The sequence below is a fragment of the Heteronotia binoei genome, chromosome 4, assembly GCF_032191835.1.
Source record: "Heteronotia binoei isolate CCM8104 ecotype False Entrance Well chromosome 4, APGP_CSIRO_Hbin_v1, whole genome shotgun sequence".
Taxonomy (NCBI): domain Eukaryota; kingdom Metazoa; phylum Chordata; class Lepidosauria; order Squamata; family Gekkonidae; genus Heteronotia; species Heteronotia binoei.
In genome coordinates, this window is record NC_083226.1 from 97003835 (window position 1) to 97025376 (window position 21542).

General features: G+C 39.4%; 1 protein-coding gene across 1 annotated transcript in view; it reads right to left on the reverse strand.

Annotated features, from left to right (window-relative positions):
• HSD17B4 (hydroxysteroid 17-beta dehydrogenase 4) overlaps positions 1 to 21542 on the reverse strand; it is a 127416-nt gene that overhangs the window by 68000 nt on the left and 37874 nt on the right. The window contains exons 4-11 of the mRNA XM_060235553.1: positions 20127 to 20186; positions 18168 to 18189; positions 18022 to 18068; positions 17841 to 17925; positions 12956 to 13143; positions 11197 to 11288; positions 9294 to 9318; positions 8453 to 8581 (exon numbers count right to left, since the gene is read on the reverse strand). Of these exons, the coding sequence (XP_060091536.1) occupies positions 8453 to 8581; positions 9294 to 9318; positions 11197 to 11288; positions 12956 to 13143; positions 17841 to 17925; positions 18022 to 18068; positions 18168 to 18189; positions 20127 to 20186 (648 nt within the window). The remainder of the gene's footprint in view (positions 1 to 8452; positions 8582 to 9293; positions 9319 to 11196; positions 11289 to 12955; positions 13144 to 17840; positions 17926 to 18021; positions 18069 to 18167; positions 18190 to 20126; positions 20187 to 21542) is intronic.

Below are 21542 nucleotides of genomic sequence, written 5' to 3' on the forward strand. Positions count from 1 at the left end.
GTCTTCCGCGCCGGAGCGCTGTGCAAGGTCCAGGTTGCGGTCGGAGTTGGACGAGATGGCAATCTGCATTGACATGGAAGCTAGCATCGGTGGGCTTAGCCGACGGCCCGGTGAGGCGAAAAGCATCAGTGGTGGGACAATAAGAGCCGTCGGGTCCGATGGTGACTTTGGAGAGGAGAGGGGAACGGTCTTGCTGTGTTTCAGCTTATCCGCCTTCTTCCTCTTTTTCGCTTTCGAAGGAGCTCCCTTATCCTCCCTTGGCCTCTTTGCAGGCGTGGAGGAATCCGACGTAGAAGCTGAGCCCGCTCTTTTAGTGGGGCGATCAGCGTCGGAAGGGGGTCTGTCGGTATCGACTGACTCCCATGTCGATTGTTTGTGTGCTCGCTCCAACAGAGCCGCCATCTTCCGAGGGGACAAAGCCTGTTCCATCAGCGCAGCTGAAAGACGGGCCGCTCAATTTTTCTTAGTCTGCTTCGAAAATCTTGCACACTGAGTGCACGAGTCCGGTCTGTGAGCCTCCCCGAGGCAAAGTAAGCAGAGAGTGTGGCCATCTGGTGGGGCGATCTTGCTGCCGCACTTTGCACACCTCTTGAAAAATCCCCAACGCTTTTCCATGCGAGGAGAAGGGGGGGGAGAGGAAAAAAGAGTGGGAAAAACGCCTCTTTCCTCCCCACTTCCATGGACAGGAACAAAACAAACAATAAGGAAAAAAGGGCTTTTTACAGTCTCTGGAAATCCAAAAACGTTCTGACAGTAGAGAAAGTTCACCGACCCTAGCGATGATCGACTGATCCAAGCGGCGGTCAGAAGAGAACTGGCAGGATGTCCGCTCCCGTCTCAGTGAGCATGTGCAGTGGGGCTTCTGGGCATGCGCACTGGGACGTGGGCGTGGAAATCCGCAGCTTTGAAGTTTACTGATCGTGATCAGCGTTGGCGCCTTCTCCCATCAGTGTGATGCACAGAGACCACGAAGAAGATGCATCTCTTACTGACCAGACTGCCAGGATTTTCTAATGCCACCCTGCCAGAAGAAACCTTCAGCTTTGCGAACTAAAAAACTAAAAAATCCACAGGATATTTGGAAAGTCTACACAAAATAAGTAACTACAATAACCTTAATTAATTCAAGTTTCAAAACCTTTAATGGCATAATAAAATAATGAATAAAAAATACAAACAGGATCTCAATTGCTTCTTTTTAATTAATTTTCCCATCAAGCAAAACCAGAAATTAGTTATGTTATGTTTGTATCCCCTTCCTATGGTGAGCTCAGAAAGGCCTTCTATCTTAAAACAACCCAGCAAGGCAGGTTAGGCTTAAAGGTAAAGGTAGTCCCCTGTGCAAGCACCAGTCATTTCCGACTCTGGGGTGACGTTGCTTTCACAATGTTTTCACAGTAGACTTTTTTTATGGGGTGGTTTGCCATTGCCTTCCCCAGTCATCTACACTTCCCACCCCAGCAAGCTGGGTACTCATTTTACTGACCTCGGAAGGATGGAAGGCTGAGTCAACCTGGAGCCAGCCAACTGAACCCAGCTTCCACCGGGATCGAACTCAGGTCGTGAGCAGGGAGCTCAGACTTCAGTACTGCAGCTTTAACACTCCGTGCCATGGGGCTCTTTAGATTAGGCTTAGAGAGAGCATAATTTAGAGAACTTCAAAGCCAAGTGTGGATCTGAGTTTGCATTTCTCATCACAAACTCAACATGCTTGCTGCTGAAATATACAGACTTCCATCTTGTACCACAATAAATCTGCTAGTCTTTATGATGCCACAAGACTATTTTTACTGGTTTCCAAATTAACTTCAATACAAATGGCTGGGTGTTGAGCATCAATTAGCTTAACAATACCTTCTCTGATTCTTTTGGGACAAAAATATTATTTCAGTAAGGGTATACACAAAATTCTAATTTTGTCTTTCCACTACCAAGGGTTAAGTTCAATTAGTGAAACCTCATTATAAAGGAAGAAATCACTTCTCAGAATGACACAACTAAACTTCTTAAAATCTGGGGCAAATAAAAAAAAATCAGACCACACACCAAGAGTCTAAATATCCACACACTATTATGACTCTCATTTTATGCTTGTAATTCTGGGCTATTCCTGCAAATGATAGGTGAACGCTTACACTAATTGGTATTTTTTGTAATTATATATGATGGTTTAGTATATAATAGCTTTTCACAGCATTAAATTAGTTACATTAATGCTGGTAATAGTTTTTAATGAAATCTGTGGGGACAGCTTAAACTTGCGGATATAAAGGAACATAGTTTTCATTTTTAATGTGAGTACTCTAATTAGTTTTCCTTACTTAACAGTTCAGTGCCTTGAGGCTGAGGAAAGGGGCTCTCTTACCAAGGGAAGCTTTCTAATGTTATTACACTGAAAAATTAAATGAATTAGTCTGACAGATTTCCACAGCATTTTCCCTGCCTCTTTTGCTAATTCCCATGGATAAGAGATTAAACAAAGATGCCCTGATCCAAATCCAAGGCCTTATGTTCCAAGAGCAACCCTGCTTAATTTTTGACCTAGCCAAAAATTTAAGGACATCCAGAATTTTAAAACACAGCTAAGCTGGCAAGCAAAATATAGGGTGAGTTACTCATTTTGTGCATCAGATGTTTTGATTAGAGTTTGCCTTATCGGAATTTCTAATACAATCCCATAGAAACAGGCAATATTTGCTCCTTAATGGAGGACAGTGAGTACAGTGCATCCATTTAACTGGCCTGGCCAGGAGAGGAAAAGAGTAGAAAAATGGATGATCTGGTCCATTCCAGTTTACAAAACTACTGCTTTAAATGATCTGATTATTATATGGGACCCACAGAGTAGATGTTAACAGAAAATAGTACATGGTGTTTTAGGGGATGGAAAGGAACAGACAGACCAGCTGCTTCCATTTCCATCCTTAACTTCTAAATTCCTCCACAATGGATCCACTGGCAGAAGGCTAGCCTTCAGATTCCTGGTGATTGGATACTATTCTTTGGCTAGACTTGAGAGTTTGTCCATTGATCAGAAGAGTACCTTGGTTGGATGGCTTGTCTGCTGCCTGTTCCTAGAATGCAACATAATCTCTGAAATTCACAAGTATACTATAATCCCAGGGATAAGTCCTAAAACCTAAACTTTCCTGGAGGACGAAAACAACACCTTACAGTTGGTTAGACTATTAGTCTATATAGTTGGCGCTCTCTATTGTGACCAGCAGCAGTCATTCAGGATGTCACACACAGAGAAGTCTTCTCTAACAATCTGCTTCCGGAAATAAATCTGTGACCTTCTGTAGCCAGCTGCGCGTTCTGAAATCACATCCAGCCATTTAAACTCACTGGAGATAGGCTGATCCTCCCATGGACAAAAGAAGAATTTCTATTCTGACAGACTTGATAACCATAAAGCCCCTTCCAACTATGACTTAGTGTTGTCCAATGATTGATTACATGAAAGGTAATTTGGCTCCCCAAGGGAGCCAACAGAACCAACAGTTGCTGTGGGCAGGGGCTGTTTTCCCACCTTCAAAATAAAGAAGAAATAAGATTCCAGTGATGTCCAACGTTGCAGTGTTGTGGTGTGTGGACGATGCCAGCAAGGATTTAAGGAAGGCTTTGGCCCTACTCTTCCTGTTTCATTGGGCACTCAGCAACAGGCAGCATAGCTTTGGCAACGACAGCGAGGACTAGGTTGTGGCCTATCCAGCCTCGTCGGTGGTCAGGGGAGATTAGGGCCCATTTTATTCCCAGGATTGGTGGGTGTTGGTGCGAGGGGGCTGGCTACTATTCTCAATCTAGCGTTGAATCAGAAGATTAAGATCTGCAGCACAATATTGTAACTCGTTGATGTAATATCACAATATTCAGACTACATTTTTAAACTTTTGCATACATTTATTAATTCATTAAAAAGCCAATTGCACACTCATAATTACATACTACATTCCTGTGGCACCACTGTGCAATATTCATGATGATAATAACATTTTCTGGCTGATGTAACTAGGGAACAAAATGGCTGACGAACTAAAGTTCATCACAAATTTTGGCTGGTTCATGAAGTAATGTCCGAGAACTGAAGAACTGCCACAAGCTTTCATTAATTCCGCAGGGAGCAGAAAGTAACCTTCCCATTTGTATGGGTTTGCGGTTCAGCCATGAACAATGAACCGAACCTCAAAAATGAGGTTTGTTCCCATCTCCAGATGCAACTCATTGATGTAATATCATTGGTAGGGGATGGGCTGCATTTTTGTGCTTCAGTTCATGGCTAAGCCATGAACCGAATCATGAACCCATACAAACAGGGAGGTTGGTTTGCAAACTCACCTGGTTCATATCAGTTTTTGAGTCAATTAAAGTTTAAAATTGCTTTTCGCTCCCTTCTGCTTTTGGAAGTGAGCAGAAAGCAGAGGTTTAAATGGCTCCAAGCCATTTCACCCCGCTTTCTGCTCACTTCCAAAAGTGGTTCAGAGCCATTTAAACCCCTGATCTTCACAAACTGCCACAAATCGCATCAAAATTAGTGTTTCAAACAATTTTATTAGTAACATATGGTAATAAATTTCAATTTGTTTACTACATTAATAATTACTTTTTTTTAATCTATCCCATATATTACTTTCTACCCACCCCTCCCCCCATTACTTGACCTCCGCCGGTGTTATATACTTAAAATCTTAATATTAAAGGTACCCTTAATTAATAAGATCCAAAATTAATATCCTCCTCCCTCTTGTACTTAGTCATTATCAAAAATTGTCCAATGTCCTTTTATTTTCCACTCTTTTTCTACGTATCTTCTGAACTTTTCCCACTCCATCTTAAATACTTCTAAATCATAGTCTCTTAAGGTCCTTGTTAACTTGTCCATTTCACTCCATGTCATAACTTTTACAATCCAATCCCATTTCTCTGATATTCTTTCTTGCTTCCACAACTGCGTATACATTGTCCTAGCAGCTGAGAGCAAGTACCAAATTCAAGTTCTATCTTCTTTTGGAAATTTTTCCATTTGTAATCCCAACAGAAAAGTCTCTGCAACTTTGTTAAATTCATATCCCAAGATCTTAGAAATCTCTTGTTGAATCATCTGCCAGTACTTTTTTGCTCTTTCACAAGTCCACCACTTATGGTAGAAAGAACCTTCATGTTTTTTACATTTCCAACATCTATCTGGCATCTTATTGCTCATCTTTGCCAACTTTTAGGAGTCATATACCGTCTGTACATCATCTTAAAACAGTTTTCTTTAATACTCTGACATGTTGAGAGTTTCATAGAGTTCTTCCACAAATATTCCCATGTATCCATCTGTATTTCTTTATTTACATTAATTGCCCACTTTATCATTTGAGATTTCACTATTTCATTTTCCATAGACCATTTTAAAAGTAACTTATAGATTTTCGAAATTAATTTTTCATTATCTCCAAGCAGAACTTTTTCCATTTCTGTTTGTTCTAGTCTTATTCCTTCAGTTTTAACATCACTTTCCACCAAACTTTTTATTGCATTTGAAACCAATCTTTCTTACTTATTCAACTCTTCAGCAGTTTTCAATTCTATTTTACCGCTTTGTATTTTTAATAATTGATTATATGACATCCCTTTTTCCTCTCCTGTCTCAGCTGTTATTCTTATTACTTCTGCTGGCACTATCCATAGTGGTTTTCTCTCATCGCCATATTTCTTATACTTCATCCAAATATTTAGTAGATTATTTCTTATATAATGGTGAGAAAAAAAACAATCTGACTTTTTCTTTCCATAGTACATATGAGCATGCCAGCCGAATTTATCTCCATGACCTTCCAATGTTAAAAGTTTTTTATTCAACAGCGTCACCCAATCTTTTATCCACACTAGACAAACTGCTTCATGATATAATCTTAAATCTGGTAGTTGAAATCCTCCTCTTTCTTTAGCATCTGTTAAAACTTTCATTTTAATCCTTGGTTTTTTCCCGGCCCATACAAATTCTGAAATCTTTCTTTGCCATTTATTAAATTGTTTACTGTCTTTCACAATCGGAATAGTTTGAAACAAATACATTATTCTTGGCAAAATGTTCATCTTAATTGCAGCTATTCTACCAAGCAGTGATAAATTACGCTTGCTCCATTTTATCATATCTTCGTCCATTTTATGCCACAACTTTTCATAATTGTTTTTAAACAAATAAATATTCTTCACTGTTATTTCCACGCCCAAATATTTTACTTTAGGGGTAACTTCACATCCCGTTAATCTCTGCAATTCCTTTAGTTTACTTACTTGCATATTTTTACATAAAAATTTTGACTTTTCTTTATTAACATAAAGTCCTGCCAATTCTCCAAAATCTTGTATTTTGGCTAACAACAAAAGTGTTACTTGCGTAGGATTTTCATTTATAAACCTTATATCATCTGCAAATACTCTATATTTATAGGAAAATCCTTTTTAATTCTTGTTCCTTCAATTTCTTCATCATCTTGTATTTGCATCAATAAGATTTCAAGAGTCATTATAAACAACAATGGTGAAAGCGGACAACCTTGCCTTGTACCTTTGCTGATTATCATTTCTTCTGTAAGATCTGCATTTATACATAACCTTGCACGTTGTTCAGTATAAATTGCTTTTATCGTTCTTATAAAGTTTTTCCCCAACTTTATTTTCTCCTTTACTGCAAACATAAAGTCCCAATTCAAATTATCAAAAGCTTTCTCTGCGTCCGCAAAGAATAATGCAACTTCCTTCTCTGGATGTCTTTCATAGTAGTCTACAATATTTACAACAGTTCTAATATTATCTCTTATTTGCCTTTTAGGGAGAAAACCTGCTTGGTCTTCCTTTATAAAATTTATTAGATATTGTTTAAGCCGTTCTGCTAAGATTCTTGTGTATATCTTACAATCATTGTTTAATAATGAGATTGGGCTATAGTTCTTTACATTAGTGACATCTCAATTTTCCTTTGGAATCAATGAAATTACTGCTTCCTTCCATGTATTTGGTATTTTCCCATTTATTCTTATCACATTCATTAATTTTTGAAGTTTCGGTATTAATTCTTCTTTAAATATTTAAAAAATTTTTCCCGTAAATCCATCTGGTCCAGGAGTCTTTCCAATTTGCATTGCATTAATCGCTACTTCAATTTCTATTTTTTCAATTGGATCATTCAAAACTTTTTCCATATAACCAGTTAAGGGTGCTATTTTAATCTTCTGCAAATACGCTTCCATATTTTTCTTCTTTACTTTATCACCTTTAAATAGTTTAGCATAATATTTAAAAAATTCTCTCTTTATTCCTTCTTGATTTACTATCTCTCTTCCATCAGCCACAATTTTATTAATAATTTTACTTTCTCTCTTTTTCTTCAATTGCCAGGCCAAATGTTTTCCAGGTTTATTCGCTCCCTCGAAAGATTTCTGTTTTAATTTTTTCAAATTCCATTCCAATTCTTTATTTAACAAATGTCTCATTTGTGCTTGCAATATTGTAATCTCCCTTATAATTTTCTTTTTTCCTGGCCTTTTCCTTAATTCACCTTCTTTTTTCTTAATTTCATTTTGAATGTCCAACATTTGTTTATCTTTTGCTCTCTTGTCTTTATTATTCAATGTTATTAGTAATCCTCTCATTACTGCCTTGTAGGCATCCCATACCATCTGAAATTCTATATCCTCTCTGTCATTTACTTCGAAGTACGCTTTGGTTTCATTTTTTAGAGATGTCACTATTTCTTTATTTTGTAGTAAATCTTCATTTAATCTCCATCTTCTTGACTTTTTCGACAGTTTTGTAATCCACATTATTGGGTTATGATCAGCTCCTATTTTAGGTTATCTCTATTTTCTTTGTTATAAGTCCCAAATCTCTAGTACCCCACAACATGTCAATTCTAGAGAAAGAGCTATGTCTAGATGAAAAAAAGGTATAGTTCCATACTTCAGGATTAAACTTCCTCCATATATCTGACAAACTCTCCAAAAGACTTTGGCTCAAAAAAAGGCTTTGGCGATGAATCGCATCAAAATTAGTGAAAGTTCATGGCAGTTCTTCAGTTTACGAACATTGCTTCACAAACCACTAACGCCAAAATTCATGTCAAACTTTAGTCTATCAGTCATTTTGTGCCCATCCCTAATCATTGATTTGTTCTGTACAGGTGCAATCTGCCCTTTATGTATCTTGCTGTTAGATTACTGCTGTCCTTCAGAAAGTAAGTGGTCAGAGCTACAAAGAGGTTATTAATCAAGCCAGAAACCTCTAGAGAAGGAAGCTAAATATTCTCCCCTCTAATGCATTCTTACAAATCCTGATGCTACCAGAAGTACTACAGAATTTGTATACTGTTATGCTAACTAATTTTAAAAGTATAAAGAAGCAATATCAATTATATGTCTTTGGGTTTTTCCAAGGATCATAGAGTATTTAGAATCACATATACCTTGGACAGTTCGAGGTTTACTGGAATTATGGAAGTCACAGATCTTTCCCCAATTATTTTGCACAGCTTCTGGTGTCATTGGATGGTTCTTCTGTCTGACAATAGCTCCCTCAGATCGTTCCCAGCGTACTATATAAACAGCAATAATAGGAAATATTTAATAACCAGCAAGACCAGTCAAAACTGCAGCATCACCAGCTTCTTTGCAAAGCACTAGTTTCATCTGAAGAGCAAACAACTTATGCTGCAACAACCCAAAGTGGAATCCAAATGTTACATTTTTCATAACCCCAACTGTTTATTCAACAGTAGTCCTACATCAAGGACTACATTAATCCTATAAATGAATGATGCTGGAAGGTGATTCTGCCTTAATCACTGTGAAAATGAAGTGAGTGAAAGTTGATTAACTACTACAAAATGTTCCATTCAACTTCAAATGGTGTTCAATTAAATGCCCCAACCCTTTTCTGGCTTTCTTCCAACTATGAAAAACCAGTCAGCATATAAAAGAAAGGATACAGATTGTTTGTGAGAGATACTCATCTGAATTTCCAAGGAAAGGCATTTTGTTGTTGTGGAAACCAATTATAAGCCACTTCCTTCCAAACATGGCAGCAGATCCAAATTTATCAAGAATAGCAAGCCACTGCTAAAAGTATTTACTTGTGGCTAAAGAAATAAGCCAATTCTATTCAATAACGACTAAATATTCATCATGATCTGATGCCCTCCATACTAATGATAAGTTAAACTGAATATTTACTTTTATTATTCTAGTATTAAATTGTACCACGCATGTGTTGTTTTTGAAATACTAAACCAGATCACCACAACTTACATTTTCCAATCCATCCAGCTCCAACCTATGATACAAAAGTAATTTTTGAAGAATCAGTAAACTTCAAAAAGCAACTGATAAGCGCGGGGGGGGGGGGATCTGCATTTCTAATCAATGAGGAGTGAGCAGTATCTTTTATTTTAGCTGGAATGAAAGAACTAGTAAACTTCTACAAGCTTTGTTTTTTGCATCTTATGTCTTGATCATATTTTGTCTATAAGAACAATCAATTAACTTTGGGATTCTTCATGTTATCTGACTAGGTTTTTTGCCAATATTATTTTCTAAGGCACAGAAAGTGTGCTAATTACTCTGGAAACCCATTGGATCCATTCGTCCTCAAAGATGGAGCATTCTAATCAGACACCCTACCCTTTGCAAACAATAGTATCACACATACTTTCAGCAGATAGCAAACTGAGCACAACAAAAACTTTATTTTTAACTCTTTTACCAGATCATGAGAACCATGCCTTTTCAAAAAGTAGGTTCCAGCATATGATCTCTCTCAAACGTTGGTGCAACAACCAGCTGGGTCAGTCTCACAGCTGCCATGGTAGCCATGAAGTCCTGAACCTGACCAGACATAGCATCCCTAGTCCAATTCCCCCAAAATCAATCAATCTAGTGGAATTTATCACCAAGTCAAAGACAATCTTTGCCAACTAAGCTAAGAGCACCTGCTGGTCACTTAAGGGATCAGTAAAGCTGCAAAGGCCTTAATATATCTCTATTGCCCAATATAAGGTACATATAATCAATGCACCAGAAATCTGAGGAAGGAGAATTAGGGCCATACTAGGCAATATGGAGATACAGTGCCCCTGGGGATGCTGCCACCATTTTATCTCTGAATTTTCTTACTTTGTAAAGGCTGCAAGGCCCTGATCCGGCTCAGGATTGCATGCAGCGGGGAGGAGGGGCTTCTCTCTCCTCTTCCAGGCTGTTTTCAATAGCCCAAATACCCTTGGGGGGGCAGGACTTTGAAAATAGCGTTTGAGGGGAGGGAAGACATGAAATTCTGTGAACTTTCATCCCAGCAACCTAGTCCTGGAGACTGGGGCCCCAAAGCATTTGTAAAGTGAGGGAATTCAGACGTAAAATGGCAGTGATGACCCTGGGGAAACCGCATCATTTTGTTTTGTCCTCACAGATTAAAAATAAGAACCACCTAACCTACCCATGTTCCCTGAAGTTCAAGGCTGAAGGACTGCACAACCAACAAATGTTAATGAAGAATAAGAGACATTACCAGTTTTTTCCACACAATATTTGGTTAGATATGGCAGGCTGACAGCCACATCGAACAACTAATGTATTGTGGAGATCTTATTTTTAACAGATAAGGTACTGGAGAACATCAGGGTTGAACTGTGATGTTCTCTCCACTGACATTCCTTTGAGTGGGTTATAGACTATATAAATGTTTTTCTTACTGCCAAAGCTCCCATGTTCATTTCTCCACTCCAGTAAAGATTATCACACTAGATGAAAAGGATCCTGATGCATTCACAGTCTGAGCAATTCCTCAGGGAAATAATTTTATACAAGACAATGAGGGCTATAAAAAGCTTTGACTCTTCTGCAATGCAACACATTTCCCAACATTATTGTACATTTAAATCTCTTTTGTATAAATGAGATAGAGCAATGTAATGATCGCACAGCAGTTTCCACCAATTTCCTCTGGTCAAGGGGCAACATTTTATGCTTTATGCTTATCACTGAAAACCACAGTTACCTTCCAACTTAATTATTATGAAGCAAAATGTATTTTCAACTTTACTCATCATATAAGGATAAGATTACAAAATTGTGGAATAAAAGCAAATACTTCAGCACAAAACACAAAAATGAGGAAAATACGATGGGCTGTGAAAACAAGTAATTGCCAGGATATTACCTCAAACAGTCCACCATTCTCCTGACAACTTTCATGGCAAAGCCAAAGAACCAAGGGAGCCACATAATCTGGTTTGAAAGCATCTAGCATATCTAGATTAGAGAGATTTTAAACAACATTATGTTTTCATTAAGTACTATATGCTTATATAGAATTGTACACATTCAACAGAGTCTCTATCTCTAATAGTCAAGGACAAAATAACAGCTAACACTGGTTAACCTGCATGCCTATGTTCATACATCACAGATAACTAGAGATAACAATAATATTTATTTATTATTTATTATTTGAATTTATATTCCACCCTCCCCATGAGCAGGCTCAAGGTGGATTACAGCAGAGCTAAAACAAATAAATTACAGATAGTTAAAACAATTAAAACCAGGATAACTTAAAATAGATTGTACATGTACCATATACATGGTTTTCAGTTGGTGCCACTAAGTCTCTAGTGGTCTGGGCCCTGTGAGATAGTAACTTTAGCTTCAGCAATGCTTGCTAAAAGAGAGATTTGAACATACCCTGTTTTCTTTCTAGAAAGGTATAAACTGCAGAAAATTGTAATGTTATTTGATAGCCCAGTAGCTGTCAGCATAAAGCATGCGAAAACTATCACTTGTAGATGTGCATTTTAAGTCACCAATGTGCATCACTGAAGTAAAGAACTAAACCTATCAGCTGTATGTTAGCAATCTACATCTGCAGCTGTTTGATATGCTTCTGCCATGACACTGGACATTTAGCAGTTGTGTCTTCCTGCTATAAAGTTGGTATAAAGTGTAATCTTAAAGAAATTTTGAATGCTTGTGCAATACAGCAATCTCTGTGTGCAATAATAAAGATGACAAATTAACCCATCAAAATATGTTATGGATTTTCAGAGAACAAATTAAACTTCATGTCTTGCATTACTTCACATTTCTTTCAAACATTACAGCCATTTTCCAGAACAGTTAGAAATCCATGTCCAATTAAAGGCATCACAATCATTCAGGAGGATGTAGGAATATTCCACATTGCATAAAAAAATGCTGTGGACATCTTTTCTATCATTTAACTCTACTTGTATCAAATCTTAAAAGCTCTAACTGCTCCTTTCTAAACCACCATTTGCCTATTGAATTGGCACAGCTGGTTCCTCAAAAGCACAATGTGCTACTTTTGTGAACATACATTCAAACAGAGAGCTATGATTTGTGATAAAAACTCTGACAAAGAGTTAATAAATTACCTACTAATTTTAAAAAGTATGATGCTTTCAGTAGCTACTTGGAGACCTGTTCACTTCAAGAACTGGGCTCACAATTGTTAAGAGAATTTTGGAAAACAGCTTCTTCTGATTTATACAATTTATGTGTTTGTGCACACATAGGTGCTAATATATCAAAGGTCAGTAGCCTCTTGCTGTATTTAATCAGTACCCTCAGTAAGTTTCAAAATAATGAATATTTTAAGTCAATAAAATATACCTCATTGTATCTGAAGAAGTGATCCAATAAAATATACCTCACTGTATCTGAAGAAGTGATCAGTGACTCACAAAAGCCCAAACCCTGCCACACATTTTGTTAGTGCTACTGGACTCTAGATCTTTTCTACAGCTACAGATAGGCTAATATAGCTATCCATCTCAATAAAATATAAACAGTAACAATAAGAACACTCTCTTGGAAGTCTATTCAGGCACTCCAAGAACTAAAATGAGCTAAAGTCAGTTAAAAGCAGAAAAACAGTTGCGTAGATTTAAGTTGTTTACCTGGAGGCATGATAGTCTCAGTTAGTCTGGATCCTGCAGTAGGAGCAATTGTGTTACAATGGATGTTGTACTTCCTGCCTTCAATTGCAAGTGTGTTTGAAAGACCAAGAAGACCCAATTTGGCAGCGCTGTAGTTGGCCTGACCAAAGTTGCCATATATTCCAGCAGCAGAGGAAGTCATTATTATCCTTCAAAGGAACACACAAAATGCAAACTCCTAAATTAAATGTCACAGCAACAAAAGCTCTAACAAGTAATAGCATGAGAAACTGAATCCCATAAAAGCAAACAGATTGTATCTTACGTGTTAAGAAATAATCAGTACTAGCTCCGTCATACAACTACAAAGCAATTTGTGATAAAATGAGACGCTCATCTCACTGTTCAAAAACAAATGACGGAGAGTGTAATCCTAAGGGGGGGGGGCTGAAAATGCTTTGGGAGCAAACTAACGGCTACATCGGCAGAAATGCGAGTTGTGCCATTCTAACTCCCTCCACGCTTGCGCAAATGGGACTTGTGCAAGTCCCTGGGTGCCTCAGCATACGCCCGCCCATGACTGCTGACAGAGTGGCGCCACGCCCAGCCAGCAGCGGAACTGCAGCATAGGGAGCTAGCCCGGCGTATGAGGGGGGGTCCAAGGGGCGTGGTCAGTGTTGGCTCCCTAACACCTTTCAGCCTGGGAACACTCCCCACAAGAGGTGTAAAGTTACGATAACAAAAATGCTGGCGTATCCCATAGACACTCGTTGAAACAGAAAACAAAGGTTGCCCCCGCTGCTGCACGAGCCCGCAAACCCCTTAGGGAGCTGTGCAATTGCTTCACCAATCCTCTTGCGCCCCAGGCTGAGCGAGCCCCCTCCCCAACACCCAATTACCACTCCCTGTCTCCCAGAAAAGCTTCCGCCCCAGTCTTGTAAACTCTTCAGGTAGGGTAGGGCACGCAGCACAAGACTATGCCTATAGGGCACAGAGCTCCCTGCCATGTGGACTTAGCATGAGGACTGGAGCACTTTGGTGGTGGGAGCTGCACAGAGAAGGCACTTAGACAGCACAGTGTGAGCTCTCTGACTTGCAAAGAGGAGAGCAAAGTCTTCACTCCGTGGCTAACCTCTCCTGTTTCCAAGCCCCAAAAGGTATCCAGCTTCCAGAGGCTCAGCATGTAAGGGTGTTCGCACATGAATGGGTAAGTGCGACTGCACACCCTCAAGTTGCCCTCCCTCCCCTTGACAGCATCTACAGCACTGGAACCTGGCAGCAAGATCAGGCATGGGGTGATCACCACAGCCCCTGCATGCTGCTGGAGCCCCCCCTGGACTGTCCTTTGCCTTGTTGCCTGGCAGGGCACTGAGCAGGGGCGGGGGGGGGGGCTGGCAGCTGCTCCATTGCCTGTGGGAAGACAGATCAGCAACTGTCCCTTTAAGAGAGTCCCTGGCAAGACACAGCCCCATGCTGCAGCTGCCATGACTGAAGAATTACAAGGAAGTCAGGAATGCTTTAACTCAGGACAGGTGTGTGTGTGTTAGCTGGTTTCATCAAGTTCTGCGGGTTGTTTCTTTTTATTCCCCCTCCCCAACTCTTCTGCCCCTGTCAGGACGGGACCTCCTTGGCTGCAAGTGGCATGGCACTGCTCCCCAAGTTCAAAGGGTCTCTTTCTCTGTTTTGCAGGTTGGAATTCAATAGAGAGGCTTCTGTTTGTGGCTATTCTAACTTTGTCTCCCCTGCTCTACTCAGCCAGTTGTTCCTGCCCTCCTCTCTGACTGAAGCCTTTCCAACTGCCACCTGGGATACTATTCCACTTAGTTCCAGCACAATAAAACCATAGATGTGCACCTACTTTGTCTCTCTTTAGAGAGCCAGTTTGGTGTAGTGGTTAAGTGTGCGGACTCTTGTCTGGGAGAACCGGGTTTGATTCCTCACTCTCCACTTGCACCTGCTGGCATGGCCTTGGGTTAGCCATAGCTCTGGCAGAGATTGTCCTTCAAAGGACAGCTGCTGTGAGAGCCCTCTAAGCCCCGCCCACCTCACAGGGTGTCTGTTGTGGGGGAGAAAGGTAAAGGAGATTGTGAGCCGCTCTGAGACTTTTCGGAGTGGAGAGCGGGATACAAATCTAATATCATCATCTTCTTCTCCTGCTTGGCTTCCACCACACAGGGCTGTTGTGCTCATAGCACAACCTGGGGAGGGGGCTAATGGAGTGGATGCATGGCTGGCGCCTCACACTCTAAGTTCTGTGGCCCCCTGGGGAGGAGTTTCATGCACACAGCAGGGGGCATCAAGGCAACACAGGGGGTCTCTGAGTCTGTGTTGGGAGGAGGTTGCCTGTTGGACTTGGCAGCATGCTGAGACTCTGTCTGCTCAGTCCCATATACACATTCCAGCTGCTGTCTTTGGAAGCCGACTCCTGCATTTTGTGCTTCCTGGGGGTGCATGCCTCTGCCTGTCTGCTTGCCATTGGCATGAGTCTCTGACAGTGGGTGGGTGTGAGGGGGTTGACAGCCTCTCAGGAGCAGGCTTTCTACCTCCTCTCCCAGTCATGTACAACGGACTGGCCAATCTTGTGGTCCTGCACTGCCCCATCCGTGCCCCCACACCCACCTCGGCAGCAAGCCAATAGCACACACATGGGTGGGATCACCATGGCAATGGCTTCTTTTTCATGCCTGTTCTTCCACCTACACTCCTTTCCCCTCCCCACTTGGTGTAACTTCCCTCCTATGGAAGCCAACTAGCTTCGCCTACATTAGTTCTACACTTGGGCGGGACTCTGCAGCGGAACTCAGAATTGGTCTGAGAGTTGCTTAAGAATATTCCTTCTATTGAGTGAAAAAACTACTAAAATATTATCTTGTGCCAAACAGAGCTTATTCACTGTATGGTTAGTCAAATTAATTGCACAAAAAATTGGACCCTCTGAACTAATTTAGGGAGAGAATATTGAATGGTGGTCACAACTAGAACAACAAATGAAAGCTAATTAAAAGAATCTAAAAGAGCTGAGAACAACAAACTCTACTGCAGTGTTTCCCAAACGTTCTCCCTCCGTGGCCCAGTTATTTTTACACTTCTCCTTTGTGGCCCACTAAAATGTGGGGGTGGAGCCAAGGAATGATGTACAATCAAGCCTAAAACTCTTGCAATATTTTGTTTAGGAAAGGTAGGAGAATAGTGGGATTTTGCAATGCAATTTTAAAAATAAAACATCAAGAAAAAGCACAAGGATAACTCAGCAGAAAACTAAAAATATTAAATGCTCTCAGTCTGGGAAAACATGAAATGGCAGGGCATTTCAAGCTTCTCTTCCTGGAAAGAAAGAAAGAAAGAAAGAAAGAAAGAAAGAAAGAAAGAAAGAAAGAAAGAAAGAAAGAAAGAAAGAAAGAAAGAAAGAAAGAAAGAAAGAAAGAAAGAAAGAAAGAAAGAAAGAAAGCTGATGGAGAGAAAGAAAGACTGATGGAGAGAAAGAGAAAGGGGAGAGGGAAATAAAGCAAATGGGGGGGAAAGACTGATAGAAAGAATGAATGAAAGGGAGGGAGGGAGGGGGAGAGAGTTGAAAACAAATAGACAGAGAGAAAATGAAAAAAGAAAGAGAAAGGAAATAGGAAGGAAGGAAAAGGGAGGGAAGGAGTGAAAGAAAGAAGGGACAAAAGGAAGAAAAAAGAAAAGAAAGGAAAAGAAAAAAGAAAAGAAAAACGGGATATAAGCAACTTACCTTTTAAATTGCTGACTCTGGCCACTCTGCTGGCCAGGGGGAAGTCAGGCCTAGTTTGTCCCCCCACACCGCCCCCCTGCGACACTGTGTCCCCCCACGCCTCTTCCTCCCTCCCTTCCCCACCCCAGGTCAACTGCAGGCTGTGTAAAGCCCTCCGTCCCCCTCCCCCCCCGACCTCGTCAGCGGAGAAAATGGCGCGCGTCGAGCCCTGACTCATCTCTCAAGCAGGCCAGTGGCATATCGAAGGGACAGCATTGGAAACAAATAGTGTTTCTTTCCCATCCAGGAAGTATGGGGGCATGAGAAGCCGTAGCGCCCTTTTCGGATGCTGTCCCTTCAATCTGCTGCTGGGAGATGAATCAGGGCTCGATGTGCGCCATTTTCCCCAACGAGGTGGTCGGTGGAGGGAAGGGGGCAGAGGGGTTTACACAGCCTGCAATTGACCTGGGGTGGGAGAGGAGGCCTGGGGTGGGGGTGATGCCGCGGGGTGGAGGCACAGGGGGGATGTCGGCGGGAGGCCTTGCGACCCAGGAATCAGGCCTGAGCAGCCTGTTGCCGGGTCGCAACTCTGCCATTGGGAAATGCTGCTCTGGTACAATACTATGAAAAATGACTCATCTCTAAGCCCATTGGTATCAATAAACTTAGACTGGAGATAACTCTGTGTAATACTGCACAATTAGTCCATTGTAGAGTATTGTATCCTAATACATGGATAGTGATAACTGAACCCTCAGAATTAGATTACCTAGGTTTCATCACATTCGGGGTTGCAGAGAAACTACATGGGTAGAAGGACACCCAGTCCTGGACCATAGATGGAATCTGATTGAACCAGTAGGATAGGCACAAATAGTTTGATTTTTTAAAAAAATTATATTTAAAGTCTATTTTAAATATGCTTTTAAGGATGTATTCTGAAGAATTTATTGAAATGTTGCAAAATATTTCTGGCTACCATGACAAAACTGGTTCAGTTGAATGATCTGTCTTGGGTATTTCTTGCAAAAAGAAAGGAAAGATGCAAATCGGCCAAGTAGAAACAAAATTAACATGTTCTTCAGATCTTAAAGGGAAACAATTATAACTAGCAAAGTCACAAAGTATTTTTTTTCCATCTTATTAATCTTGTACCTATATGCATTATGTTCAGTGAACAGCCAAACCTATATTCACCTTCCAAAATTCTGGTTCTTCATATGGTTCCATGCAGCTCGGGTTACCAGGAAGGACCCCCTCAAATGAACTTTGTGAATTATATCTAGGGGGAGAAATCAGGCAGTTCTCTTAGATGTTTCTTGAAAGTGGAGAAGCAAATGTATAAAGTAAAAGGGGCTTGGCTATTTAATCAACTCACCCCAGTCTTCATCACTTATTCTAGTGAATGAACGGTCCCTCAGTATGCTAAGTAAACAAAAAAGGAATAAAATTATCAAGCTGAACAAGAAGATCATATAACTGAAGAGAAAAACAAACAAGCAACTAAGCCCTGGATCTACTTACCCAGCATTATTGATCAAAATATCTGCAAAAAATGGATATAAAATATTAAGGCACAAAAACATGAACCTATTCCATTCCTATTTTATTTACTACTACCTTACTGCATTTAATATTGGCCTGCACCAAATCTGATTAATTCAGAGAGAGAAAACACCCAAGCAGCAAGGGCACAGAATGCTTAGACTTGTCAAAGGAAGGGGTTGTGGCTCACATGGGCTTTTTGCACATTGCTTACAAAGTGGTAATGGGTGGACAAAATGAAAGGAGTATCTCACATATACACTTGCAAAAACCTTTCATAGAGAACAAATAATGGTTAATAAAATATAAGTGAATTAAATATTAAATAGAGTTTTACCTTTTTTAATCCATTGAAGTATATGGGCTTACAAGGGTATAATTCTTAGATATGTACTCTTAATAATTGGCCTACTTCAATCCTGTTTTACATTTTATCTACATTATAGGCTGGGTGCTGCTTGACTGTTAAATGCTACTGCTTTTAATTGTTTTATGTAATTCTAATGTGTTATATTTTATTTATTTAAAACATTTATAAGATCTGTTAATTATCTTATCTCCCTGATAAGATAATTGGGACCCAAGGCAGATAAAAAACCCAAGTACAAGATGGCAATTCTAAAACCAGAATTAAACCAACAGTGGAAGTGCATAAAAATAAAGCAGTATACAGTCCAGACACTGCAGTCTTTCAAGGTATTTTTAGAAGAGCCTTTTGTTCCAAGAAGTGATTTCTGTTTTAAAAAGCCTTCTGAAACTGCAGGCAAGAGGGATTTTCTTTCAAGGAAACTATTCCATAACACAGAAATACTATATAAAATATTTATACAAAGTCTGGAGCTTTCGGGGTTGCAGAGATGTAGGCCTGCCACTGGCATCCTCAAATCAATTGTCTATCTCCAGGACACTACTAGATTGTTTTCCTTGCATCTATTCAACATCATGTTGCACATGGAACTACATATAATGAGGTCAATTATCCAAGATTTAAGAAGAGAGTACTTGATGCAAAAATGCCATTTTCATAGGCAGCCCTGTGTATTCTTGGTTTAATTCTAAGGCAGACTCCTATCACAAACACAGGAAGAAACTATTCAGTTCAAAACTATAAATGCAAAATACATTTATTTTTAAATTATATACTACCTTCCTACAATTAGTGCAAAAATATTTATCATTAATTTTAGTTAATCTTTCGAATTTTTATCCTGCTGTTTCTTTCAGAAATCAGCAGTGTGCATGGTTCTTTATTCTTCCATTTTATTTGTACAATAATCTGGTGAATTAGATTAGCGTAAAAGTAGGTTGAACTGTCTTAACTGTGAACTTGTTGCAAAATAATATTGTCCTATATTCTAACTACTATACAACACTGTTACTACATAACACAAGTAGTAAGGGGACAGCTGCTTAAAGGATCTAAAATGAAGAGGGGAGTTGAGGAAAAAGCTCCAAATTTACACAGACCCTTTAAAGAGTTAATTTTAGGTATTTGTACGCACTGTTTATTAACTTTACTCATAAATCTTCCTACATCTTTACAATTTCCATGGCTATAAAAAAAACACAACACAAGTGAAAAAAGTTCTTCAAAATAAACTTTCCTGCAATCCCAGCCAGTTTAACCATTTTAGAGAAACTAGCAAATCATTCCTATTCTTAAAACATTTCCACTTCCTAATAGCATGGTTGTGACAATTCTACAATAAAAATGAGTTACAACCATATAAACTGAAAAAAGTAGAAATAGTTCTGGGAAGTCTTTAAGTTACTGTAAAGATATTTCACAAAGAACTACACTTTCAAATATCCTAATAAAAGTGTTTCTCTGTTGTGACAGATTCTAACTTTAATGGAGCAATGGGATACAAGGTCAAGGCAGGAGCTTCCAAGCATCTATTCCCCCACCGACTGAGCCACATAATCCAGAAATCATACCTATCCTCCCAAATGCATCCAGTGCTGTCTGTATTAGCTTTTCACCAGCTTCCACTGAATCTGCAAAGGTCCGGTAAGGAAAAACAACATCTGTCAGTCACAAAAACACATTGATTTCTTAAAATACAGGTAATACAAAATACAAATTTCCACCCCCAGAAAGGAGAAGTCTTTTAGGCCAGTTGACTGATAAAATTTTATAATAATAATAATAATAATAATAATAATAATAATAATAATAATAATAATAATAATAATAATAATAATAATAATAATAATAGATTTTATTTGTATCCCACCCTCCCTGCCTAGGCGGCTCAGGGCGGCTAACAACATTTTATGCATTTACATTGATAGATAAAAACTTTAAATTTAACAATTAAAATTAAATATATAAAAACCAGTTAATTGAATTAAAATACATAATTTAAGTTAAATATATCTGGCAGCAATAAAGATATTCTGGCGCTGGTTCTGCCAGTTTATTTCAGATACAACAGTCCTGATTTTAGTCACATTTGCAGTGGAATACAAGAAAGAGGCAACTGGGTTTCAAATGTCTATGTCTCTCAACTGGCCTGTAAACCTCCCTGAGTCTGCTTTGGCAGGGAGTATAAACAAACTAAATAAATAAATAATAAATATTGATGGGAATAAAGCCTGTGACTACAGCTGTTCTGCAGGTTTTTTTAACCACACTCTCAGATGTATCCATGAGTATCTCATTCACATGACAAATTGTTAATGAATATACACATGCACAGGTGGACAGGATGCTTTGTAGACTGAAGACCGTATTGAGTTGGATTCAAAGTGGCCCTGGCATGAATGGAAGACACTTCTACTTGTACAATCCATTCCCTGGTTCAGCTCCAGCTCAGTGGACTGTGTGCCTTTCTAATGATTCTCCATCACTAGGGAGTGAGGGGGGATGGGGGGACAAGTCATTGCACTGGAAAATGATGCACATATAGTTCTTTGCATCCAAGCCCATGTATGTGACCTTAAAAGTTAAATAATACTTTAAGCATGAAAAACAGAGATAGACAGATTTTGTATTTATTGTTGTTTAAATGACTAAATTTGTCATTTGTGGAGATACAGGAAACATTTTGCCAACCCAAGCTCATGGTTACTTCTAACATCACAATTTAAAGTCAGGAAGATACATGAATAAGTCACACAAGAACACTTAAAATATCAAACTAGATAATCTATGATCCAAAAAACATAGCTCTTCTGAGCTCTCTTTGTTGGAGTTAGTATAACCCTTTTTCAACAGACATACGTTAACTACTATCAGACACAGGAGTATCTCAGGGCCATTGCACACATTAAATGGTAGCAAATGTAAGTTTGTCATAATAAATGGAAGTACTGGAAGCAGCAGCACCAATCCCAACTCCATAAACAGGT